General features: G+C 40.1%; 1 protein-coding gene across 4 annotated transcripts in view; it reads left to right on the top strand.

Moving 5' to 3' along the window:
• MORN3 (MORN repeat containing 3) overlaps nt 1-27,386 on the top strand; it is a 67,283-nt gene extending 39,897 nt beyond the window's left edge. For 2 of the 4 annotated variants that reach the window (XM_073313492.2, XM_073313496.2), the window contains exons 2-6: nt 12,731-12,886; nt 16,090-16,247; nt 19,069-19,228; nt 22,205-22,389; nt 26,068-27,386. In XM_073313492.2, the coding sequence (XP_073169593.1) occupies nt 12,731-12,886; nt 16,090-16,247; nt 19,069-19,228; nt 22,205-22,389; nt 26,068-26,136 (728 nt within the window). In that variant the 3' untranslated portion in view covers nt 26,137-27,386. Of the gene's footprint in view, nt 1-4,345; nt 4,433-7,852; nt 8,084-12,730; nt 12,887-16,089; nt 16,248-19,068; nt 19,229-22,204; nt 22,390-26,067 lie in introns of those variants that run through there. The other 2 variants (XM_073313493.2, XM_073313495.2) reach the window with 2 other exon arrangements.

Genomic DNA, 27,386 nt, shown 5'->3' with positions numbered 1-27,386 from the left:
AAATTAGACGAAGGTTTCTAACCATCAGAGGAGTGAAGTTTTGGAATAGCCTTCCGAGGGAAGTGGTGGGGGCAAAAGATCTATCTTGCTTTAAGATTAAACTCGATAAGTTTATGGAGGAGATGGTATGATGGGATAACATGGTTTTGGTAATTAAATATTTATGGTAAATAGGCCCAATGGCCTGTGATGGGTTTTTAGATGGGGTAAGATCCAAGTTACCCGGGAAAGAATTTTCTGTAGTATCTGGCTGATGAATCTTGCCCATATGCTCAGGGTTTAGCTGATCGCCATATTTGGGGTCGGGAAGGAATTTTCCTCCAGGGCAGATTGGAAGGCCCTGGAGGTTTTTCGCCTTCCTCTGTAGCATGGGGCACGGGTCACTTGCTGGAGGATTCTCTGCTCCTTGAGGCCTTCAAACTACAATTTGAGGACTTCAATAGCATAGATATAGGTGTGAGGTCTTTTTTAGGAGTGGTGGGTGAAATTCTGTGGCCTGCATTGTGCAGGAGGTCAGACTAGATGATCATAATGGTCCCTTCTGGCCTAAATATCTATGAATCTATGAATCACTAATTGAATATGAGTCAACAATATGAAGCAGTTACTAAAAAGGCTAATGGAATGGAAGGAGATACGATTTGCGGTGGTTCTTAGTTCTTCTCTGAGTTTGTTTCACAGTGTGGGATCACCCCCTAAGAAAGACTGTTTCTTGCACAGAGTAATCTTTATCCTTATAGTAGAAAGTTCCATGCAGCCATGGGGAACAGAATTTGTCAACCATAATCTTCAGCCTTTCACGGTGTAGCTCCTGGTGGATCTGTGTTGCTCCCCACACAAGTAGCATTTGTGCTTTTAATGGCAAATGGAGCAAAATTATTTAACCACCATTGTAAGCTCACCAGGGCAGCTTTTGTATGTCTGCCTCAATCAGTGACTGGTGTGGAATCAACAGCCCATACAGCATTACAGGCCAAGATGGTATCATCCATTTAAGTCATAAATCATTGTCAAGTGTGTCAAAGGGCATGGAGCAATCTTCCGCAGCCCTCATTTGGAATTCTTCACCATATTGTAACCACAACACTCCCCCATATGTGTCATGGGAAATGTTGACTAGATAACTGAATAGGATAACACTGTGGTATGGATATTTCTTACACATGACAGATGCAACAGTAGCAAAAAGTGCTGTTCCATTTATGTTTCATTTGTGCTGTTTTTCATTCTTAGATTCCGCCTCATCCTCTCCTATCTGAGATGACTTCCCTATACAAATCCCTAGCTCACTGCTGTTACTCCTTTTCAGACTTCAGGCCAAACAAACTATTTTACAACATTCAAAGAGCCACAAATAACACTCTACTCAGCTCACATGAAGGAAGTGCAAATTCTCTGCGGGATGGACACCAGTTACACAGAGTACTCCCTGATCATAACACTATTTCTTCTGCAGCTGCAGGGGAGGAGGTGTGAAGAACTGAGGAGGAAGCATGCCCCAACCTCTACCCTGAGTGATGAAACTGATTCAAACACTGCAGTTTAAAAATCACACAGTACAGCTCAGGGAACACATTAGGAATTTAAAATCAAACACATTTTGTGAACACAGTGATCTTTGAGTCAAAAGCCACAGCTTAGAGCACTGAGGACCACAAGTTAGGTAGCACTTATTGGTATGAATACCTGTTTGTTTGTTCAAACCTAATTCTCCCAACTCATTTTGTTAATAAAGCAGACAGAATCTTGCAGTGTAGCATCATTTAAACAATTGTAGTATCAGGTTTTATATGGATAGAATCCTTTCTACTCAACTCTTCATCTCCTTACTTTCAACTACGCTTTAATAAATTATTGAGGGGATTTTTAAGCATTGGAATAAAAACAAAAGCATTGGAATATTTGTGACCTGAAAGTTAAGTATCTATTGAATTGAAATGTTTCAAACTCTATAAAGAGCTTCTGACACTGGATCTGTACCAAAACACACACACACACACACACACATTGGTTCCCCTCTGAATTCATTAGCGTTCCCGCACAATTGAACATGGATGCCTAAATTTCTTTATCTTTAAGATTTTTCAGTCTGAGATCTAGGTCAGTGAGTCAATCCTGCATGTTACTTTTTAATCTATTTAATTGTTGTTTTAGCTATGCTATTCTCACATCTCTTTCTTACGGACATTCTGCAGGAAATAATGTTTTTAAATCAATGTCCTTTTACACAGAAGAGCAGTAGCTCTGAATAATCACCCCTTTCCTTATTAATAATCCAAAGAAAATCTAGTTTTATGGAAGCATGAGTTGAGTTTCAGTAGTTAAGGTCAAGATTTATTATTGTCACAATTCAGGGCAACTGCACATATATTCCCCCTCTATGGTCCAACAAGAGCACTCACTCTTAAGCTTCTGGACACAGGTCTCTTTCTCTCCTGACCAAGGTATTTCCAGGCTGCACAGTTTCCTGCCAATACTGTTGTATTCCCCCAGCAAAGCAAACCACCTAAACAGACCTATGTCTGCACTTTGCTTACTCTTTGAAAGCTATAAACAGTGTAACTGCTACAGTTTTAAGTGATCACACAGCTTTTTTTAGGCATGTACATTTATGGTTAAGGTGAAGGCATTACAGAGAAAATACTACAAACAATAAAAGAACCTATAGGGATGCTAATATGTTTAGCAGAGCTCACCCCAACACCAACAAAGGCTCTGGTCGGTGAACAGTCCTTCAAATCCCACCAACAGGTTTTTCTGTACTCACAAGTTCATATCAGCTGTTAGCTCAGAAACAAGCACACCCATGAATCTGTGAGTCACTCTTTATCTAAAAAAGAAAAGGAGTACTTGGGGCACCTTAGAGACTAACCAATTTATTTGAGCATGAACTTTCGTGAGCTACAGCTCACTTCATCGGATGCATACCGTGGAAACTGCAGCAGACTTTATATACACACAGAGAATATGAAACAATACCTCCTCCCACCCCACTGTCCTGCTGGTAATAGCTTATCTAAAGTGATCATCAAGTTGGGCCATTTCCAGCACAAATCCAGGTTTTCTCACCCTCCACCCCCATACACACACATATAAAGTCTGCTGCAGTTTCCACGGTATGCATCCGATGAAATGAGCTGTAGCTCACGAAAGCTCATGCTCAAATAAATTGGTTAGTCTCTAAGGTGCCACAAGTACTCCTTTTCTTTTTGCGAATACAGACTAACACGGCTGTTACTCTGAAACCACTCTTTATCTAGTTTGGGCCTTTTTGATCTGTCCTCATTTAACAGGAGATCAGCAGACAAAAAGTCCCCTCCTCTGTGCAAAACTTCAAAGGCTGAGTTCTTGCTTATTTGGAAGAGTTTATATTTGCATACACCTCCCTGTAGAGAGATCCACTTAACTTTAAAAAGCTCATGTTGTTTCAGATAGTCCTTTGAAACTTATAACACTTCCCAGGGTTTTACATTAGTCAGGTCTCCTCCTTAGAGACCTTACATAAAATTCACAGTGATACATAAATATTTGCATTTTAACACAATGAACTAAAATACTTAAAAAAAAATTTAAATATTTTTTAAAAAAAATTTTTTTAAATATTTAAAATTTAACTTGATTTACATAGGTTTGTCCAGAATATTGTAGAAAATTACCATCTCTGTCACAATTATATTATTATTTTTATTACAACTGCACCTAGGCACCCTGGCTGAAACTGATGTCCCATTGTGCTGGGCACTATTCAAACACAGTGAGCCAGTATGTTCTCCTTCCTGAGTTTCTCCCTTCCAAGCACTGGGCACCTTTCCCGTTCCCAATCTGCAGGGTCTCTGCTGTCCTCCCATCTGGGAACTCCTCCTGAGGGAGCTTATGCTGTGGGGCTGCCTTCCTGCCTGCCTTTGAACTCGCCAGGGAAAGTAGCGTAGAGCAGCCAGGGGGGAGGCACTCTCTGGGGGTTGTGAAAGGCTTTGGTTTGGGGACCCTTTGGAATGAAAGACATTATGAGTGTGAAATAGTGCTGATAGCGTCTACCCACTCAAGCCACTTCTTTTCCTTTATTCCTAAGGACAAGGAAAATATATAGTGTTGTCTTCACTGGTAACATTTCTGATTTATACAGTACAGGGATCAAGTAAAAATGGAAATATACAGATACCCCAACACAGGTTGTATGCTAAGTTTTTACTTAGACAGTTACAATAATGGCTGTAATCAGATGCATTTGACTCCCAACCTGCCGTGAACTGCATCCTAGGTACTCTTTAAACCTGGAATATGGGTTTGTCTGTTGGGAAGAGTCTGCCAGAGTTGCTATGGCTACCCTAGCAGGGGTGGGAAATGTTGTGTGCACAGGCTGTACACAGCTCATGCTGCTAGCGCTACATTTGACCAGAGCTCCCCAGATTGCCTCTGCAGCAAAAACAAAGAGGTTAGTCTACCCCTTATTTGCTGTTAAAAGAGGGGAGATAGAAATGATTTTATGTTAGGAACAGAGATTCGTTGGTATCGGCTATTCTCCTCTAATTACTCTAGCACTGCAGGAAAAGAAAGGGTTAACAATAAAAAGGTTTCTAGTAATTAGCATGGGGGCTTTCCCATGTCCGTCTGTGCTCATCCTCCTCCTGCTTTGCTGCTCTCAGAACGAGAACTGGACAACAGGCAGCAGAACTTGCCAGGAGAAAGGTTAAGGAATCTTTTGGCATCCGGTTGGGGAATGGCTGATTCCACCTACCCCCTGTGGAAAGCTGCTCGTGCTAGCCCAGGACCCACTCCAGACATCTCTGCTACAGCAGCTGAATACAAACTGAGCTGAGCTGTAGAGAGATCATTGGCCACCAGGGAGAAGTCAGCGCAAAAAGCAGCAGGATTTCTCCCAGCTGAGCGGCAGGGCACCTCTGAGTGCTGCCTTCTATTAATTACTAGCTGGCAGCCCAGAACCACTGCTCATTACAGCAGAGCTGCAGGGATCAGAAGGAAGGCACAGCTATTATCTCTCAGCCTCCTAAACACTAAGGCCAGAATTCTCAGAAGAACTTAGCACCCATTAAGGCATCTAAATAAGTGGCCAGATTTTCAGAAGAGTTCAGCACGTGGGGGACATGCTGGGTGCCCAGCTTTGAAAATCTGGCCCTAAAATATCACCTCCTTGCATATCCTAAACGTCCACTGTCTTCAGATGGAGATTTCAGGCTGCAAAAGAAAGTAAGACTGGGTCCCAAGAGGATGGTGGAGACCTCCAAAGTGTGTAACAAAGAGACAAAATTCATAACAGTGTTTTTTGCTAGAGTACATGAAATTGTTGAGTTAAACCACTGTCATTTATGTACATTCTGTGATTTCTTGAGTGCAATAAATATACAATACCTTTACACTTGATTTTAAAGAAATGAAATATTGAAATTAACTCAAAACTGGCATAATAAATATGTATTATTTTTAAATGGCTCCTGGCAAGGAATGATGCTCCAATTGAGGGTGTTCACAGAGACTACAGCATGTGCTTGAAGCACCTTCTTGCATCAACAATAAAATAAGCTCTATCGTTCATTTTCTTCAGTCTTCAAATTGCTGAAAGGGTTACAGCTTGCTGGGGAAAAGGGGGTAGAGCAGTTGGACAACTTTTCATCACAGACAGCAGATAGCTATCACTCTCTCTATGGTTATGAGTTGGCTCACTCTGAGGGGAGTGCAGCAGGTTGATTTTTGGGACAAAGCTGGAGTGTTCAAGAAAGAGCTGGCTTGCTCTTAGCATCCCAGACATTCTGGCTCCAGTCAGCTTCTGCAGCTCTGCAGGTCACACTGGCAGTTTTAGGGGGTGGGGAGATGGCATCTGGCAGACAAATGGTTGGAACTGGGTGAATTCTTCGGTAAAAAAGGCTTTTAAATTAAATGTACTTGTGTTCAAATTTGTAAAATAACCATAAAACAAAATAAATTTGACAAAAATGTGAACGCCTCTCACATTGGAAGACTTATTTAAAGAAGAAATCACTTTCAGAAGATAGCATTTAATCCTGGAGAGCAAATCATGACCAGCATTTCACCCTCTGACACTCTGCATAAACTCTACTATGAGAGATCAGGACAGACATGCTTTAATGATGATAACATAATCAGTGATCAGACACGATAGATTCAGAAATGCAATGAGAAAATTCAAAACTTTGAGACAACACAAGAGACCTTACTTCTTAGTCCTGAAAAATATGACTCCCAATGGGAGATATTTTTAAAGGGCTCCTCATTGAATTAATAAATAAATCTGAGTATACTGTAAACAGAAAACAAGTTGTCATTCCAACACAAAAAACACTACATTGTGTAACAGTTCAAGTTAGTCAAGTACAACAACTATCACCCCAAGTACTAAGCAAGTAGGAAATCCAAAGTTATCCCAGGCATCATACACGGCATCCAAACAATAAGCATTGTAACTTAACTATCCTGACTAATAATAAAACTTCATTAATTAAAACTTCATTTTAAAAAACAGATGAGAAACACACAGAAACCAGGTATTTCTGAACATTAGACCTACCTTGAGTCGTCTTAATTAAAACTCAATTAAAATAAATCTTTAAGATATGGTATGCTATCTTTACATTTAAATCTCAACACAAATTTTGTTGAAGGGTCTTCTCAGACTTGAAAGTAGTTCACAGAGTTAACCACATCCACCAATAAAATTTATTCTTATCTGCATTCTATTTTGCACATGACAGTGAACAGAAAGATATACCTTATCTCTGTGTTAAAGGGTAGCTAAACAAAGATGTCAAGTACAGTGCACTTTAATTGATACCCCTTATATAGTCTGGCATAGTTTCCAAACTGTTCTCTAGAATGCTCAGTTGTCAGGCTACAAAAGTTGTTTACAATTAAGTAGCTCAAGTCCTCCTCCTGATTTAAACCTTTGAAAGCAGGTTCAAAGAAAATCTAGGACCCGTATGGAGCCATATGAATTAAATAGCATGTCATTAGAGACTCGAAAAAACGTGATATAAGAACATAAGGTAACATCTGGAGTGAGTATACAAACCTGTGTAAGGTTTCAGAGGAGCAGCCGTGGTAGTCTGTATTCGCAAAAAGAAAAGGAGTACTTGTGGCACCTGAGAGACTAACCAATTTATTTGAGCATAAGCTTTTTGCAAACCTGTGTAAGACATTCGTTCTGATAACAAACCCATAAAGCAAATAATTTTAGTGGGAGCAGCAGCGTCTAATTGTCACAGGTGAGAACTGCAGCAAAACAACATTTTTGTTCAGTTCCAGATATTTGTGAGAGGGTGAAACCGATGTATGTTATGGCTATTAGTTTTATATTTCCTAACTTTTTTATTTAAACTTGCATCCTGAACACTGCATTTTTATAACACAAAAGCCTATGGAAATGCAACATTTAGATGGCAAATTTGGAGTTAAAACAGGAAATGCAAAAGATAATTTTCTCATGTACAGCTGTTAGGTCACCTGCATTGCACATGCTGTATTTTAAGAGGTGCATTTAACAGACTAATTAGTAATATGTAAATTGTCGGTGAATTCAAGTTCACATGAGAATCTTAGCTTTAACATTTCTGGTTTTTATTTAAAATTGTAACCTCAGAATTGTATAAAAATAAACAGTTGTATTTAATATACTTGCGCTGTTTGTTCTGAGGAAAAGGAAAATAATAGCTGAAATCCTAGAGTTTGGTATTCTTGGAGTTTAGTGAGGGAGAGATTCTTACTGTGTTTCCCGTGTGTGCATGATTTTCCTTCTCTCCAATGAGTGGATATGTTTTGCCTCACAGAGCACTGTGGATGTGTTTAGCAGTTCTTTTTTTTTTTCTCTCTCTCTCTTTAACAGACCTTTAATATCAGTACAGTTGAAAGTGACATCTCAGTGCACAAGAGTACAGAGAGACTACAGTTCTGGAGGTTCTCTCCTCCCATTTGGGACAGAGGAAGGAAACATGAGGAAGAACCTGCAATCACAAACAATGATCAACTCCAGTTAAGAGTCTAATCTAGCTGTGCCTGAAGGAACAGTAATATGCACTTGGTTAATCTCTCTGTGCCTTGGTTCCCCATTTGCAAAGTAGGGACAATAATACTTCTTATCTCACAGCGGCATTGTGGGGATAAATTCTTTGGTGTTTGTGAGGTGCTTAGGTATTACAGTGAGCAGTCAAATAGACAGCTGTAATTTAACCTGCTGTACTGTTCTTTCAGTGAAGTGAGCCCAGACGCAGGTAACACAGAAGGAGTCAGTGTTAGGACTGGTCTACATTAAAAAGTTAGATCGACCCAGCTACATTGCTCACGGGTGGAATCCGCTAACATCCCTGAGCAACATAGTTAAGTTGACCTAACCCCCAGCGTAGACAAGACTAGGTCCGGAAGAATTCTTCCATTGACCTAGCTACTGCCTCTTGGGAAGGTGGATTACCTACACTGATGGTAGTACCCCTCCCGTTGGCGTAGGGAGCGTCTACACTGAAGCGCTGCAGGGGTGCTACCTTAGACACTTTCCCCCCTTTTTCTCCAAACGTTTTGGCATATAAATCAACAGACCTTCGGTCAACCATTCCCCACCTTCTTCTCCCCTGCACTAAACCTCAGCACAGCTCACAGGCAAAGGCTCCTTTGCATGCCTCACACACGTAGAGTCTGCTGCAGCACAGCACTGTTACACTGGCTTCCACACGTTACTGTGATGATGCCTTTGCTATGATTCCTTTTAGCTCCTATATTCCGTGCAGAAACAGGGGAACGTTCTGGGCTAGATTCATCTTGTGATAACTTTAAATATTCACAGTAAAGAAAAACTGAGTAAGGCTTTAAACACACATCTCAGGGTTTTGATGAAATCACAACCCAATATAGCTTCTTTTACATGGTTACCATGATGTCATCAGAACCCAATTATGTCTATGCATAACAACATAGCTCATAGTTACCTGTGTAGTAAGTGTGGTTAAAGAGACACTGTTAAGGCTGATTGTGGACTGGGTACTGAAATATACAGGAATCCTGCTCTCTGAAGTGTCTAAGAGAGCGATATCTTTGTATATTTCACTACTCTGCCTATTCACACTGACAGAATAGAAGGGCTGAGGTAGGGATGATTTGATATTATTATTTATTTGTATTATGGTAGCACCTACAGGCCTTGACCAGGTTGGGGCTCCATTGTGCTAGGCACTGTACACATGTATAGTAAATTATAGTTACTGTCCCAAAGAGCCTACAGTTTGAAAACAAGATGTTAACAGGTGGGTGGGACAAGCAAGAAGGGTGGAGAAGGCAAGGTAACAATAATACCATGTATGAGTATAGACTTGGGTGTACAGTTCACAGAGGTATTAAGCCAATTAGCAGCATCAATCACAATAATCACAATTTTCCCACTTGCTTAGTCACTGTCAAATATCAGGTTTTGTGCAGGCTTCACAGAAGTGGTGGTTTTAAGTAGGGATTTGAAGGATGATAATGTAATAACTGAATATTTTAATAAGGAGATTTTCTCATATGTAAGGGGCGGCATGGGAGGAAATACATAGATACTTGTTCGTGAAGTGAACAAATGGACATTTGAGACTGACATTGTTGGAGCAAAGGTGGGGTCAATGTCATGTTAGGATAATATGATGGATCATGAAGGAGAAGAGTTTTGTGAAGAGTTTTGGCAGTTAAGACAAGAAGATTTTGCTTGATGAGGTGTAGTGGGGGGACTTACATTATGCAGTGTGTAGATAATAGATTTGATTATGCAATGTAGAAAATCTGCTTTTATCCTTCTATTTCCTTGCTCCAAAGTGTTTTTTATAATCTTTTTGTGTTTAGTCCAATCCAGCATCTCTGTCTCCTTTTCATAGACTTTCTAACAACATTCATTGTTACTGGTTATCGTAACATTTTATGAACTTTCACCTACTTTCCAGCAATTGAGCTCACAATCAGGGTAGGCTTGTCCTAGACTCCAATTATTACAACACTGGCAACAGAAGCATTTGTTTTACCTTAAAATAAATCCGACTGTGCAGAGACCTCCAAAGGGAAGGAAAAATAATTAAATACATCACCACAAATAGCAAAGTCTGCTGTCTTTTTGTGAGGAACAATCGACATCAAACACACAGATGCTTTTAAAAATTAAATCCCAAAAAATGGCTTTTGAATCAGACAAGTCCATTGTTTAGTGAAAGAGAAATATAAACAGCTAACTCAACTTTAATTTTTAAAAGGTATAACTTCTGGCTTTCCCCTCTTCACTCAGAAATAACCTAAACCCCTATCTCTTTCCTTCCACCATGGGATCCTCACTTTTACTCTTAATTGGCTATCTTTGGCAGTGGTGATGGAAGTAAGGATACTGCTACATCCCCTGTCTTCAAGTAGTAGTAACAAACACCAAATACATGGTTTCCAATATCAGCACCCCCACTATAAAAATAGTTCCAGCAGCCTTGATCTTTGGTATCTTCCACTGTCAATCCCACATCTCTCCCTTCACCTGTTGCCTCATGGCTTATAGATGCCTGCAGGGACAGATGGCCAGACCTCCTGTTTTACTGAGAGCAGTGATTGGAAATTGCCAGAGGGAAGAATTTAAAAAAAAAAAACGCACACAAATTATTTAATCCAAGCTGATTGGAGCAGAAGAGGGAACTCAGGGTGCAAAAACCGTGAACATTTCATCCAAAGCAGGATTGTTTTAGTTTTGCAGCCTCTCATGTTATATACTTTTATTTGATCACCTTTAGGTATTGCTCAGCATTTCTGGTTTTGAATAAGCAGGACTGTATTAAACAATGAACAGTGGGGCAGGATAGCAGTCGGCTGAGCTGGGGCTCAAACCGACTGACTGGTTGACCTGTCCATCATTCCATACTGACAATTTGTGAACCGACTGTCTATGAAACAATGCAGTATCCCTTTTTCCAATCTGATTCTTTAATTCTAAGAATCCTCTAAACAAACAGTTTCTGTCCAGCTTTCCTGATCATCAAACTGAACTGTTTATAGATCATCAGAGTTATTGTTTTCCACATAAACTTGTGTGCACTTTCACTTTTGGGTAAATTCTCCTTAACTTTCTCTTAATACAAGCTGAGAGTCTCACAAAGTCATGTGACTCCAGTAGATGTGGCTTGAAAAAAAAATGTTGAGAAGCTCATGATATACTCATGACAGCTGGCAAAACTGCCTTTGATTCCTATAACAAATGTCTTCTCACTTATTTTTGTCTTTTAGATTATTGAAAATTATTGACTTGTTTTCTATGTCCCAAAATAGGACTTTTTCTATATCTTCTGTATTTATACATAAAAAATAATTACACCAACTATTGACTTATTACATATTTTGATTTATAAGTATCTATCTCAGTGCCGTCCATCCTTTTTAGCATGAAGCACAAACAAACAATTTTTTAAAAAGTCAAGGGACCACAATCGATACCCTACTCAGCTCAGGCAAAGGGATTGGAAACCGCCTGCAAATCCCTTTCTGGACTGATGACAGCTGCTCAAAGTAGTCCACACCTCATTAGAACTTTTGCTGGGGCTGCAGGGGAGGAGATGGAGGCAAGGAGGGAGGGAGTATCCTTTCTTCCTCCCAGAAGTGATGGGGCCGATTCAAACACGTCAATTTAATAATCACAGATTTCTGTGTCCTGCACAAGAGGCACATCACAGAAGGAAACCTCCTTTGTGCCCTCTTACCCCAATTCTGGGTTGCTAGGATCAGGGGACAGTATGGCCCTTGTGTAAGTAGGAGCAGTCGTAGGGGTTGCTCTAACTTATGTCAACCCTGCTTTCATAGTGCTAAGTGTTGCATCATTCCCCCGCCCATCCCTACACTGTGAGCTGCACGAGAGAGCTGTGCAGGGACACAGGTTGCTCCTGCCAAAAGAACTCTCACCAAGGCTTCTGTAGCTCATTTATGTCCCCTGCATGGTATTAGAGCATCTTAAAGTGACTGGAATGGGAGCTATGACCTTGTCCAAAAACTTCTAGCAAAAATTTTACTTGAGTTTGTACCACTTTCAACAAGTAGTGTTCCTATGCCATTGTATTTATTTTTAACAACACAGACACAGTAAACTAATTGTATCAGATCCTCAAGTAGAGTAAAATGTCAGAGCTCCATTGACTTCAACTGAGCTGTGATGATTTACACAATTTGAGGATCTAGCTCATTGTGTATTCAGATATATTTTAATATTTTGCATGCTGTATTTAAAGAATTGCTTCCTCCCCCCCCCCCCCCCCCGCATAAAGCAATGATTGCAGTGGTTCCTTAGAAAATTTGGTTGATAGGATTTCTACCTCATTTCTTCAGGTTTTTTGAAATGTAGAAGAAGCCCTTGTTTGGATTAAGTGTGCTGAATGAGATTGACATTTGCAATACGTGCCGAAGACTTCCTGCATGCAGAAAGAGAATATTGCACACCGAAAATGTGTCCCATTTCAACCTATATTATTAATGGTCCCTAGTACTTTACACTATAATCCTTTATTTTCAGTTGCAACTATTTTATGCTAAGATGTTTTTTAAGTTTCTTATTTCTGTTTGTTTTGCCTTTAGTTTAGTTTACCTTTTTAAAAGCCAGATGTTAGAGTCTTGCTACTGAAATATTTGCATCATAAAATGCAGCTTATAGATGGAATGTTCTTCCTGTACCCACCTTGGTAACGTCTCTCTAGTTGCATTTCTGACACCTTTGTGTTTTCATTTCCAGCTAAGAACAATATGCCCATTGTAAAATATCCTAGGACTGTAGAACCTCTCTGGATTGAATGGGACAGGAAGGCACAGAAATGTGGATTAAGACATACGATCTATGCTGTCAATAGGGATCACTATACTGGGGAATGGTTGGACAATTTGAAGCACGGTAAGAATATTGCTTACTAGAAAGTGCATTATGCATTTATATGTTCTTTATAAGTTCTAAGGGGCAGAGATCTGTGATTAGTTTTCTCTGTTTCTAGAGCACAATCTCCGTATATACGGTGCTACATATTTATCTATCTATTATTATCTATATAATAAACTTAATGCAGAGTTCTAAATGTTGCTCAAGCACATTTTCATTTGTTAAATAAAAATACTAACGTTCTGGTTTTAATAACTGCAAGTCAGATGAATGATGCTGTGCACATTCATAGCAAAACATTACTGTGAAAATACAGACTATTGCTTTAGTCAGTTATATGCACCTGAAACTACCTTGTCTGTATAATAAGGGTACATGATGAAGTGTGAGATAACGTTTTTATTGGCATAAATTTCAGTACATTGTGTATTCTGAATATACCACCTAGATCACAGAGGAAGTCGTTAAAAATATCTGAGAACATTTTCAGAGACGTTATTGATACTGGGTGTAATTTTTAAAAAGTTCCTAAGTCATTTAGGAACCAGAGGCCCATTCACAGTCAATTAGGTGCACCCAAGTCATTTAGGTGCTTCTGAAATTTCCACCCTCTGTGTGTGTGTGTGTGTCCACTACTTCATGTTCTCTTTCCCTGTTTATTGCAGAAAACAAAGTGAAAATATCCACTAGAAACTATGGAATTTTTATTGATATTATTTTAAAAAGTGTGTATATGTAGCTAGAAGCTGCTGTTGAGAAAAAAATATTCAAAATCATCTCTAATGCGGATGATCTAGTTTTCTTAGATGCCTTTTAGGTGTGGTGAATGGTTGGGGAGTAGTCATTAGTTTAAGGTGAAGTTAAGATCAAAAGGATAAATCACTAATTTAAGAATAGAAATTTTTATTAGACGAATACAGCTCGCAAAAAATAGATTAAAAACCCCAAACATTCAAAGTTAAGATTAAATTTACAGGAAACCCAAGCATTAAAAGTATTTGATTTCACTGGTAAGGTGCCCTAACTTACCAATGGATTTTGAGGCCAATGCTACTTTGTTTGGTGATTTTGGTGGTGCAGTGACAAAATAGAGTTTATAATGAAAGGTCATGTGCAGTCTTAAATTTACAGTGACCCTTTGCTCAAAAAATACAAAAAAATCCAGAGATTTGGACATAGGAATAAATGAGGTCCTAACAACCTAATTAATTGATTTAATACCAGCTCAAGCTCATGCCCCTGAGAAGGGACAGAGCAAACTCCTTTGTCTTTGTTGGACCCATGCTGGCAGGGAGATCAGGAAAGATCCACAGACAGTGAAGAAACACAGGCTGTCAACCTGACTTCCAGTGGTTCCCCCAGGTGAGGGAGAATTGTTCACGAGTCACAAGCTCATCCTCAGCATTCTCACCCCTTCCAGACTGCGGCGCTCAGGACCTGAACTTGTATCCCTTAAGGCATGTGATACTTCCATACCGCTGCACTGGCCAGGGCTGGGGTTTGAGGCTTATGCAGATGGAGGAATAAATTATAAATGTGTATTAGTAGTGGGTCGCACGCTTCATAGCTTGTGTATGGCAAGCCCATTGCACATGCAAGAGGCTCTTTGCATTTCTCCATTCCCTCTACAAGCTCCCTGTGTGCCACCTTCCCATTCCCCTCGTTGTCAAGGGACTCCCTGCAACTCCCTTCAGCTCCCTCCTGCCAGGAGTTCTGTGTGCCTCATCCACCATTCATCTCATGCCTAAGTCTCCCATTCTCCACCCCCATACCAGCAGTTCTTTATTTCAATTATTTCCTCCTTTGAGGGGGTCCCGTGTTCTCCTCTCCATGGCAGGTGCTTTGATTGTTATTCACCTATTTAAAATGTCTCAGTCATGCAGAAACAACAACATGTAATTTAGAGAAACAATCACACTCAAAGCAAATCTTTGGGAAGAAAAGATGGATTGAAAAGTGTGCATCCAAACTATTGGGTGACTGGTTAAGGGTAGAGTTGCAGAAATTAGGATTAGTTTGTGAACAGTTTGCAAATAGAAAACAATGGTTAAATGCATCCTATAATTTATATTCACCCAGCTCTCCTGTTCTCCCATGCTTCTTATGGAGGCATCCCCTTCATGGGGCAGGTTCTACATTTTGCAGTCATGGGACAAGGAAAGTTTTTAATGTTTACTGATGTTGCTTGTACATCACAGCAAACCAAGTCAATATGAATATACAAGATAAACCCAAGGGTGGGAAGAACCCCAAAGTTTCAGAGCATAGAGAAGCATTCAAAAATGGCACTTATCCAAACCTATGGAGACTCCCACCAGGCCCCACAATCCTCCCACTCCCCTGCCCTGAGCAGGCCTTTACCTCTCACCATCTACTTGGGCAAGCCTAGAGGTCTGCAAATCCTCTCTGGTGTTATTGACATTTGGACTCTATGGGGGATGCCCCCTTTCTGAGCCCCCCTTTTCCAGGCACTCCCTGTCTCTTCTCTCCCAGTGTGGCATCCCCACACTCTTCATTGACCAATCTTTGGTTTCCTCCATGGTTCCCCATCACCTACGCTCTCCCATGCTGCTAGCTGCTTCCTCGTTTATTAATTCCAGCAGGGAGAGCAGTGAAGAATAAAACAAGAAGAGAAGGGCAGACCCTGGCCTCCCAGCCTCACTGTAATGGTCAGAGGTAAGAACTACAGGAAAATTAAAAATTATTGTTCAGTCTGGGGACAGATGGAGCAAAATCTGGGAGTATCGACCCAAAACAGGACTGTTGACAAGTATGAAAATGTAGATGTTAATGACATACAAAGGATCGGTGCAAAGAAGTAGTATTATTCCCATCTTACAGATGGTAAACTGAGACCCAGGGAGATTAAGTGACTCACCCAAAGTCACACAGGAAGTTTCTGATAGAGATCAATAGTGCATCTGACTATCTTAATCACCAGCATGAATCTAGCCTCCTTTAGAAAAAGCTGCAAGCACACATATTTACCTGTGCCTTCTCATATTCTAGATTGATGAAACTATAAAAGCTTGTGTTCCTAATTGACCACTTAAATTAAAAGCTGTGCGTAGAGAGAAACATGGTGTTCTGTCTCTCCTGTTTATATAGTTAATGACTCCTATTAAGCCTTGTAAAGATGCCCACATACTTTATAAATGCTTATAATGACGACCATATAGTAGTTTATGTCTTACTGTAGCTCCTGTACTTTGTTACAACAGGTAAAGGTACACAGACCTGGAAAAGTACAGGTGCAATATATAATGGTGACTGGAAGTTTGGAAAACGGGATGGATATGGAACATACAGCATTCCTGACCCTGTAACTAAAGAATACAAGAAAGTGTATTCAGGCTGGTGGAAAAATGACAAAAAATGTGTAAGCAATCTTTGTTTCAAGTCTGTTACTTGAAATTACCTCTCAAGATTTTAGCAAGTGGCAAGAGACAATCTCATGTTTTGAAATTAGTACAAAATCATGGATAGATTTGGAAACAAAATAAAACAAACAACAAAGCTTAAACTGTTGATTTTAAAATTACATCTGTAATCTGAGGCTAAACTGAAGGTATGAAGAGACTTTCAGGAAGGGAATGCATGTGAGACTTATGAAAGCATAGTGAGGCTGTTATTATTTAGGGCTTTCTTGGCCTGCCAAGGTGGATGGCTGAAAGTATGACCTCCCTCTTCCCTTAGCTCCCAATGTTCTTGTAATTCTGTGTATGCTTTTGGTTTCCAAAACAAAATGCTTCAGTGCTTTATTTATTTTTTATATTCGATACCATAGAAGATTTAGTCTCAAAGCTAGTGTGGACATATAATATTCTGTGATTGTTGGGAGAAGGAATGAGATTAAGCTCTCCTCTGGGTTTGAATTTTGTTTACATTTTAAATTTAATTTTGTGCTGTTGAAAAATTGACAGCCCTGGAGACTAAAATCCTTTATCCATAGAAAAGGCTCACCATGGGCAATAGCTGTTACCCGCTTGCCTACAGTGGCCTTTCAATATGTCTCTGCCCTATAGACAAGTCGGTTTTCAAGGTCATTGAATCCTTGGTCTCTATTAAAATTGCCAGCAAAGAGGAGTAGTTGTAGTGTTGAGTCTTTTAAATGTGGGCACCTGTCCATTGACAGCTGGAGTGAAATAATATATAACCAAATAGCTGTCATATCATGACTACAAACCTGGGTCACATTCAAAACTAGAAGCAGAGAGACAAAAAGGTCTGTATCCCTCAACACATCCATCTAGTTTCTGCTATATTTGAATTCGGCAGAGGAAACTTGTTAAAAAAGTATGTATTGAAAGTGTTGCAAGAAGCTTAAACCAAGAGACTACTCAAAAAGGTTAGCGTTTCAAAGCGGGTCACTCTTCGTAACAGGAAAACCTGTTTGTGTATGGCAAGCCCATTTGTAATAATGATTGCAGCCTTCTTACATGCAGAATCTTTTTGAGAAATATTTCCTGGTCTGCTAGTGAAAACCTACTGTTATTCTTTGTATCTGATCTTAAAATAAATTAACTGTCTTATATACCTAAATGGCAGGCACTTCCATGGCTCTAGACTCTTGAGGGAGTCCTCATTTCTCATTCTTTGAAAATATATTTTGAGTGGTTGACCTTCAGTGAGTGATGTGTAATGGCATCCTGATGCTGCTATTCCTTTACTTATATAAAAGCTTCCCATCCTTGAGGGGGCCATTTAGGGATCTGGGGCAAAAATTGGGGATTAGTCCTGCTTTGAGCAGGGGGTTGGACTAGATGATGTCCTGAGGTCTCTTCTAACCCTGATATTCTATGATTCTATGATTTGCATTCTTGAAGCTCAATAAAATTAATATTCAGAAAAATCAGTTCTTCCCAGAACTGATTTTATTTTTCTACTGTGATAAGATACTTTATTCCTCTGGGAAAACTCATCAATATCATGTAAACATTTCTGACTGATAGGAATCCCCAGAGTAGGGCATGCCTTTTGAGGTTGCTTTTTGGCTCTTCATAACAGGTGAATACATTGTGTTTCCTGCGTAAAATAAAATATGTGACCTTAATCAAGGAGTCCATTAACCAAAACCCACCACTAGCACCAATTGATTGTCAATTGCAGAAGCAACACTAAGGACTGAATAGGTTATGGAGACTGCATCACCACAAAAAGTAGACCCTTCATGACAAAATTGAAACAGATGGCAGGGGGCAGCATGGATGAAGCTTGGACTGATGTACCTGTTGTATGGATAAACAGAATACTTCCCTCTCCATGGCTGTCAATCCAACAACTTTTGACAGTGCTAAATTCATTATTAAATCCTTAAAAAAGAAAGGAAGGAAGCACAAAAGCTTTTGAGGGGAATTTCATGTGTTTATGATTTTTCTGGGGGGGAAGAATCAGGGAACAGTGCAGATTCTCTTCTCTGAGCTAAAGTGGAACTGAGTTTTCTGTTTCTGTGCTGCAGTCTTTGTTGGGTGTGTTTTCTCCTCAAAGTGCTGTGCAGTAGTTACTGTAGATGTTTTCTGATGTGGCAGCTTACTTTTCCCAAGGATCTTGAGTATCTAGTAGAGATTCTTAGTCTCCCAAGAGTCAGTGGTCCATTGCTTGGGACTAGAAAAGGTACTGTGTCTTGAGGGATCATAGAATCCCCATTTTAAAGGACATCCCTTATTTGGTGCCCAAGTCTGTATGCCAGTAAAATCCAATTTGATCATACACTATGATATAAATTTATGGTTTTGTCCTGTGTAAGATTTTGTAGCAGGAATTGTCAGCTGGAGTCCCTTAAAAATCCTTTGTCCTGGAGAAGTTGTCCTTTATTTCCTTAAAACATAGGTTATAGGGATTGATCCTGCATTGGCCAAAGGCCCTCACAGTCAGAACTAGGTTATTTCCTCCTCTGATTTCTGCATTTCTAAAATGACAATGCATTAGACTTGGCCAAACCTGCATTTGTTTTGGAGACTGTCTCTCCTTCCACATATGGGTTGGTGCTTTTAAACTTTTATTATAAAAATATAACATATTTACACTGTTCTGAATAGCTTCTGAGTCTGGATGCCATTAGTAATGTATACAAATAATAACGAGCAAGTTAGTGGCAGATCAGAGAACAGAACCAGGAGTCCAGACACTAAGCACTAAATATATGACTGTTTTTTAATGCAGAGAATGTTAAAATGAGAACTGTAACCTTTTAATTTTAGGGCTATGGAATTAAGTTTTACTCAGACATGGAATATTACGAAGGGGAATGGAGTGGCGGGAAAAGAAGCGGCTGGGGCAGAATGTACTACAAGGATGGTTCCATCTATGAAGGACAATGGTTGGAAGACCAACACAGTGGCCAAGGAATGCTTCGGTTAAGTAGGTTCCAACAGCTTCTACACTTGAGACATTTTCTGAAACTTTGTCTTGACCTTCTGCACTCCATTTTGTCTTGATATCTAGGTAATACTTCCACCATCCCTAATATGACCTATTAGGGTGTGGATTCCTCCCCAAACCTTCCCCCTCACCCCCAGTTTTGGTCTTGGATTCCAGAGAGAGAGGGAGCATCTGCTAGATGGTATTGTTTTATCTCTTTGCTCTGTGAAGATGGTGAGCTAATGCTACCCCTATACAGCTCTGAGTGTCTCAAGCCAACACAGATATAACTTATGCTTACTATAGTGGTAAATTGCCAGGATGGGCAGGGAGGCAGGTTAAAGGATGTACTACTTGTATGAGTAAAGAACAAATGTCTCTGTGATCAAACCAAATGCTTTTACCAAACACAGTTTTTAACTGGTGCATCTGACAAGAAGTTTGGTTTCTCCAGTATTTATTTTTTCTGACTTTGTGTTTATTTTGCTATTCTTTAAAAGGATATAACTTGTTTGTTGTTGATTGTTAATCAATGGTTTTAAACACCATCCCTCTCCAAAGCCCTGTGTTCATTGGGATGAGTTCCCAACAAACACAAGGGATCTTTGGGGCTCAGCACCAGAAATAACATTGAACACAATACGTATGACTTGGAAATTTCAGGGAGAATCTCATCATAAAAATAGAATTTTGGATTTTTGGTTTGGTTGGAGTTTCATCAAATGTAATCTAAAGATAAGAATCCCAATCTTTCTCAAATAGAAGATTTTGTGTTTCAGGAAGATTTTAGAAGGAAATATTATCTCCAGTGTTATGTGGGTCTTCATCTAATTGTTTCCCCAAGTGAATGCTGACATCTTAAACAATGCCTCATTACAACTCTTTTGGCATAATAAACAAAGCTGATAATCAACACCACTGACCCACTCCCTTTTGCTGATGATGGGAACTCAACTTGAAGCACTCCTTCCACTTATACTAATCCATAACAATAAAAATTTAACCGGGCATCATGTTCTGAGCATTAATTGATAACACAGTACTGTCAGTTGAGGGCCACAATTTTTTAACTACGTGAAGGCTTCAGGTTTGACATGCCTATATATGTTATAGTTTAAAAAGTTGATTTTTAAACATTTTCTCTAATATTCATAGCTACATTATTATTCTCAGTTTGTCATGTCTGGTATCTTTGCGTTTGTGGGAGAAAGGGCTTTAGAATTATACCCAATTTGACCCATTTCTGACACAGTATTGTCAAAATTTCCACCAACTGGAGGACATGGAGCTGGGAGCCAGGGAGCGGCATGTTCCCTTGTGACACAGCAGAGGGTAACACCATTGAAATTATGATTTTGTAGATTTTTGCGAATCAAATGACACCTCCCTTACCTTGTATCATTAACTTGACCACGCAATTACACGTGCTCCCAGCCTATCAAGGCTGAACCATTGGCTGCTGTCTTCTCTCTGTTTCAGAGCCCAGCTACTTCTGTCACAGCCTGGAACTGATTATAAGCTGGATTCCTTTTGGTTAAAATTAGCCAGCACAATTATTTGATGCCCACAAGCTTAATATATTCAGCTCAGTCTCTGGAAACATGCCCATGTGCTGAAAGCTTTGCAATGGGGAAAGAAAAGCAGTTCTTCAATGGAGGTCATGATGAGCTGCAACCCAAGATTAAATTGCTTATGCTGGCAGAATGCCTGGAGAGGATGGTCTTAGACAAGGGAATCACATTGATTTACTGGCTCAGTTATAGTCAATTATAGGAAGGTTTTAAACCAGACCATAGCAAATGTACAACAGAGACCAAGGCCATGAACAATAGTGTTTCAACTGCCATGGAAAGAGTACAGATCGGACCTCCAGTATTTCAATGTGTCCTGAGTGTTTGATAGAATGGGGCTATCAGGGCCAGCCTCATGACTTGCTGGGTCTCCAAGCTGCTGGGACAAGAGAACAGAAAGGATCAGCGCGTGAGTGACCTTCTGGCCCACTATATACTGGATTAAACTTCATTAAATGTGGCACCCTCATTGTCCCTGGCTCCCTCCTACAAACCCAACCTAACCTATCTGTGTAATAGCCACCTTCAAAAGGGCGTTCCACTTTCTATTCTGTTGCCTTTACCAAGTGCTGACAATTCCCAAATACCCTAATGTTCTCTGCAGTGTTAGCTCAAAAGTGTCACCATCACCATCAATGCAAAGGATGCTGGAGTTCACCTGGACCCATGGGTGCAACCAACCAATGTTATAAGTAACGTAGACAGAAATGAACACTGTTTTGGGGGGGGGGTGTTGTGGCCAGAAACACTGCAGCTCAGAAAGAGAGGCTCCAGAGTGGCCTGTTTTGAAATTATCATGATGGTGACTCTGGTAATATTTCAGCATCCCTCAGAGCTGAAGTCCTAGGTGACTGACATAATCACAGATCTAATGCCACCACTGTGAAGGCTCTCTCATTTCCTTGCAGCTCTGTATTGAGTGTAGGTGGCACTCTTTCCTGTCCATCATGGTCTGAGTCTTAAACAATATAGAGTATAAAACTCTGTATAAAAAAGAGTCTTACTTCTGTATGCAGAAAAATTGTAGGAGGTATAGTAGAGCTGAGCAAATAATTTGTACATGTAATTTATCTAACAAATGTATTTTTCTGGGCATGATGTATTTTTCTGCAACATTTGTTTAACATTTGCTATTCCTCAGCACTAAATGTGTTTACTTAGAATATTTGTGGAAAGTGAATACAACATGCATATGAACACAGTAAAGTGAATCAATGCAACACTTAAAATAAGTATTTGTCTACATTTTTGCTCCATTAGAGTTTGCCTTATGGATGTAGCCAGGCAAACGTTTTATGTATATGTTGGTTTATCCGTGTTTTGTTGATTTGTTAAATTTCTAGTCACCTAATGAAAATGTGCACCCTTTCATTGTCTGTCCACATCTTTATTTGACTCATTACAGCAAATGAAAATCGGTATGAAGGAACATGGAAAGATGGAAAGAAACATGGCCTAGGAAAGTTTTTCTACCTGAATAAAGGCCAGTTGTTTGAAGGTTTCTGGGTAGCAGATTTTCCGAAGTGTGGAACTATGATTGACTTTGGACGAGAAGAAGCTCCTACTCCTACACAGTATCCAATACCCAAGGTAACTCTGCTTGGAAATTTAATGGTTGGTGTTTCCATAGTCAGCACAAGTTACAGCTGTCACCATTAGATTTTAAGCCATACATCTAAGCAGCATTTCTTTCTTCTTCGAGTGATTGTGTCCACATGGGTTCCTCACTCTTGGTGTGTATGAGCCCCATCACATGTAAGACTGGATTCCTTTGGCCAGCGATGTCTTTTGGGGCCCCACCTGTGCCCTAGATGTCCTTGTGTCCCCCTACCCAAGGTATAAATGATTAAGTGGTATAAATGATGAATTGTTACCACCTGTGGCAGCGAGACAAAACCCTACTTAACTTCGAGTTTGCCTGTTGCCTTTAAAAAAATAAAAACTTTGTTTTTTTTTTACTATTTTTGTTACTTTTTTTCCATAGTTAATTAGTAGGCTCCCTGGTATTGGGACTCAAGCTGTTATGGAAGAAAGCTAAATCTTCAGGGTTTAAGATAAGCCTCTCCTATGATGCTTCTATGCAACTCAGTGGTGGACACTTTACGCTTGAGACGAGTTGAAGACACGTCAACTCTTATCTCAGTTTTGAGGGTCCTGGACAGGGAAGCCCATGTCTCAACTTTTCTCTGGAGCAGTGCTTCTTCCTATCCCTTCTTGAAGAATTTGACAAGTGGATCAGAATTGACAACCGGGGTCTCTTAGCGATCTCAGTCCTGGAGCTCAGAGTGGATCATGGCTCAACTGGGGCACTAGCTAAGAGGGGTATGGAGGGAGGACTGAGCCTTAGCTACAGCCTTCTTCTCCATGTCTGAGCACTTTCATTAAGTGCTCCTAAAGAAATAACATTAGGCAGGCATCCCTAGCCTTCTGAGTCAGCTAGGGAAAAAAGCAGCTCAGGGATATTATAAAAGGAGCAACGCTCAGGGATATTCCTTTTGCCTCAAGGGACTTCCAGAATCATAGGACTGGAAAGGATCTCGAGAGGTCATCTAGTCCAGACCCCTGCAACTCATGACAGGACTAAGTATTTCTAGATCATCCCTGACAGGTGTTTGTCTAACTTGCTCTTAAAGAGCTCCAATGATGGAGATTCTACAATCTCCCTGGGCAATTTATTCCAGTGCTGAACCACCCTGAGAGGAAGTTTTTTCCTAATGTGCAACCTAGACCACCCTTGCTGCAATTTAAGCCCATTTCTTCGTGTTGCATCCTCAGAGGTTAAGGGGAAAATTTTTTCTCTCCTCCTCCTTGTAACAATCTTTTATGTACTTGAAAACTGTTATGTCCCTGCTCATTCTTTTCTTCTCCAGACCAAACAAACCCAATTTTTTCAATCTTCCCTCATAGGTCATGTTTTCTAGACCTTTAATAATTTTTGTTGCTCTTCTCTGGACTTTCTCCAAGTTGTCCACATCTTTCCTGAAATGTGGCACCCAGAACTGGACACAATACTTAATGCCTAATCAGTGTGGAGTAGAGCGGAAGAATTACTTTTCATGTCTTGCTTATAATACTCCTGCTAATAAATCCCAGAATTATGTTTGCTTCTTTTGCAACAGGTTTACATTTCTCCCCACTTCAGGAACTCCCACCCTCTTGGGACCTCCGTATAATATTAACAGACTTTTGTGTCCCTTCTTTGAACCCTTAGCACCCTTTATCCTATACCACCTATCAATGAAGGTTGCCCTTTTAGTATGTATTGCATCATCTCAAAGGGGAGGGGAGATTTCGTCTCTTATGGTGGGTCACCTTTATACATTATTTCATTAGGACAGTATTATTCCCAGGCCTCATCCCCAATTCCTGGCCAAAATTGTTTCAGAACTCCATATGAACTAAAATTAATTCATTTACCAATTTTCTTCCCCAAGCCTCACTCAACTCCAGGGAGGGGTGGGGGAACTTTGTATGCTTGATATAGTAAGGGCATTATCATACTACTTTAATGGGACAAAATCATTCAGGAACACACCTAGACTATTTGTGGCCTTTGCAGATAAGGTTAAGGGTCAGGCAATACATATCCTCACACAGATTATGAAAATGGGATTCCAGCTAAAAAAGAACATGTTACAAACTAGCCAATTTAGAGCACTTAGCCTTTTGTAGTGGTAAACACCCATTTTTTCATGGTTTGTGTGTATAAAAACATCTTCTGTATTTTCCACAGTATGCATCCGATGAAGTGAGCTGTAGCTCACGAAAGCTCATGCTCAGATAAATTGGTTAGTCTCTAAGGTGCCACAAGTCCTCCTTTTCTTTTTACCCTAACTATGGTTCTTTCAGAGGTGTTGTCCACATTAATTCCACAACCTGCTCTCCTTCCTCACTCCTATGGACACCTACTCCTCAGGGATTCTGTATTGGCAAAGGAACTGAGGGACAGTTGGGCCTGCCACCTTTTATGCTCTCAGTTTGGGGGTGGGGGGGGAAGCAGGTAGAAGAACATCTAGGCGCAGCCCCAGTGGACTCTGTTGGCCAAAGGATCTTGAACTTGTGCACCAAGAGTGCAATCTATGCAACACCAAAGAACCAAAGTTACTATAAAGTAATGTTCTTTCCTCCCTTTGGTACAGTTAAAAGAGGTCACCACAAACAATGCTTGACCAACTCAAGCCTCACCAAAACCCAACATTACATCTTTTCTCTGCTCATTTCTTTGTCTAGTTTAGATATCAAGAGCTTTGGGGCATTTGTCTTTTTTGATAGGCCTGTTAGTAGTAGGCAAACCCATGGTGCTGCAGAAATAATAAACATTGAATGGTCACTATGGAAAAATAGTCTAGATCTTAGTTGCAAAGGAACATTTAGTTGTGACCGGAAAGAGTGCAATGTACACAACTAAAAATATTTATCTTTCAAGGCTTGTCAGAGATCACACAATAGAACTGCCTCTTCAATGATCCATCCCAAGAGTAATTGGATGAATTAGCCTTTCCATTGAAGGAGGATGTTCAGTTCTAGTTATTTGTTTAAATTCCCTACAGATTAAATTATAACACATCCACTCAAGGCTCTGTTCCTGCTCTGTGAACACAAGAAAGGTCCATCTAGCCCACTATTCTGTCTTCCAACACTGGCCAATGCCAGGTGCTTCAGAGGGAATGAGCAGAAGAGATAATCAAGTGACCCATCCCCAGCTTCTGGCAACTAGGGACACCATTCCTGCCCATCCTGGCTAGCAGTCACTGATGGACCTATCCTCCATAACAAAGAGAAAGTATCCACCTCCACTGTAGCTATAGTACTTTTCACCAGAATTAAATTAACGTAAACAAGAAGCCAACCAACTATTTAATTGAGCAGAATATTTTGAGCATTCAGAAAACTAGTGGAGAAAGGGAAACCAGCTGACAGTTTATTTGGGGCACTGGGTCGGCAGGGTCATATATTGAGCGCCATGGAGGCACCACTGCAGGGGGCTCCACAGTCGACTCGACAGGGGAAAACTTTCTGATAGCCATGCACGCAGCACCTGCATACCTAATTGGAATTGATATGAGCAATCATTCAAAGAATAGATAGGCACTTCCTGTCATCATAAAATGAGGAAAATATAGAAAGTGTTTTAAAGTATTAGTGACTGCAGGATAAATTTAAGTCCAGTTAAGAGGGAGATTCTACAGCAGCTCTTGAATAATCAGTGTTTACAAATCCTGAGCTTCTTTAATTACATTGCTTAAAATATTTGTGTTCTTAATTTAGATTGAACTGGCCAATCCAGATGATGTTTTAGAAGAGGCCCAGGCAATGCTTGATGACAGCCAAGAATGAGAACAGACTGATGATAAAGATATGAGAAAAGAACAAAAGACTCATTGTTACTTCTTCATTTGAGATCTATGGTTCATCTTTCTAGATCTATGGTACATGAGACGGTGTGTTTTGTAAAGCAGAGAAGCAGCACCAAAACCTACTTGGTTCTCAAGAAATTAATTAGTTCCTCAAAACTGCCACAATGTACACTTCATTCTGTATTTCCATTTGGACAGGATCCATTTTACTCAGGAGTTTGGACGCTGAAGAGGCCTTATAGGAAGAAATAATTCTGCCCATGAATAAATTAGAAGTAGGTGTTGACCTCCTTTGACACTATATTATAGAAAACCTATGTCTGATCGTAAACCAATTGCCAGGCTGTTTTAATACCAGATGGCCATGGTCAAGTGGGCTGAAAGCCAAGCACACACTTGTTAGGATATAGATATTCAGGCCTATCTGCAAAGGCCTGTACTTTAAGAATTTAGGTGTATTCTTATCACTTGGCTAGTTAGAGGTATAAAAGAAAGAATCAAAATCACTGTCTGCCCGTGTAAGGTCCTTCTCTTACTGTGACAGTCTGAGGCCCTGTTCTTAGGCTAAGGCCTTTGGCTAAGCGACAGAGGCAGCCATAAGCTGAGAAGCGACCGGTCACATCCTCACATTCCAAACTAGTCACACTGAAAGAAGGTGCTATTGGGCTGTTAGGAATACACTCCTGTCCTGATAATGCCTGTCACCTCCAGAGAAAGGGAAGTACCTAGAAGATGTAAAAGGAAATTTAGATTGATAGCTTTCTGTCTGGTAAGAACTCACTTATCAATAGACACAGCTGGGAAACTCTTATGTCTTTATAGATGTAGTTGTGAAATCCTCACTTCTGTATTGTTTTGTCATTATAGTTCCCACTTTGCTATTGTTTATTGGCATGGTCTCTGTCTGGTTCTGAGATTGTTTCTGTCTGCTCTATAATTAATTTTGCTGGGTGTAAACTAATTAAGGTGGTGGGATATAATTGGTTAGCTAATCATGTTACAATATGTTAGGATTGGTTAGTTAAATTTCAGTAGAATGATTGGTTAAGGTATAGCTAAGAATATTACTATATAAATTAGGGGCAAACAGGAAGTAAATTGGGATTTGAAAATAAGGAAAAAGGAACTTTGATTTAGGCTTGCTGGAAGTTCACCCCAATAAACATCGAATTGTTTGCACCTTTGGACTTTGAGTATTATTGCTCTCTGTTCATGCAAGAAGGACCAGGG

Source organism: Lepidochelys kempii, chromosome 15 (genome assembly GCF_965140285.1).
Source record: "Lepidochelys kempii isolate rLepKem1 chromosome 15, rLepKem1.hap1, whole genome shotgun sequence".
Lineage (NCBI taxonomy): Eukaryota > Metazoa > Chordata > Testudines > Cheloniidae > Lepidochelys > Lepidochelys kempii.
The sequence above is the reverse complement of the archived record's forward strand: the minus strand, read 5'-3'. Positions and strand labels throughout refer to the sequence as shown.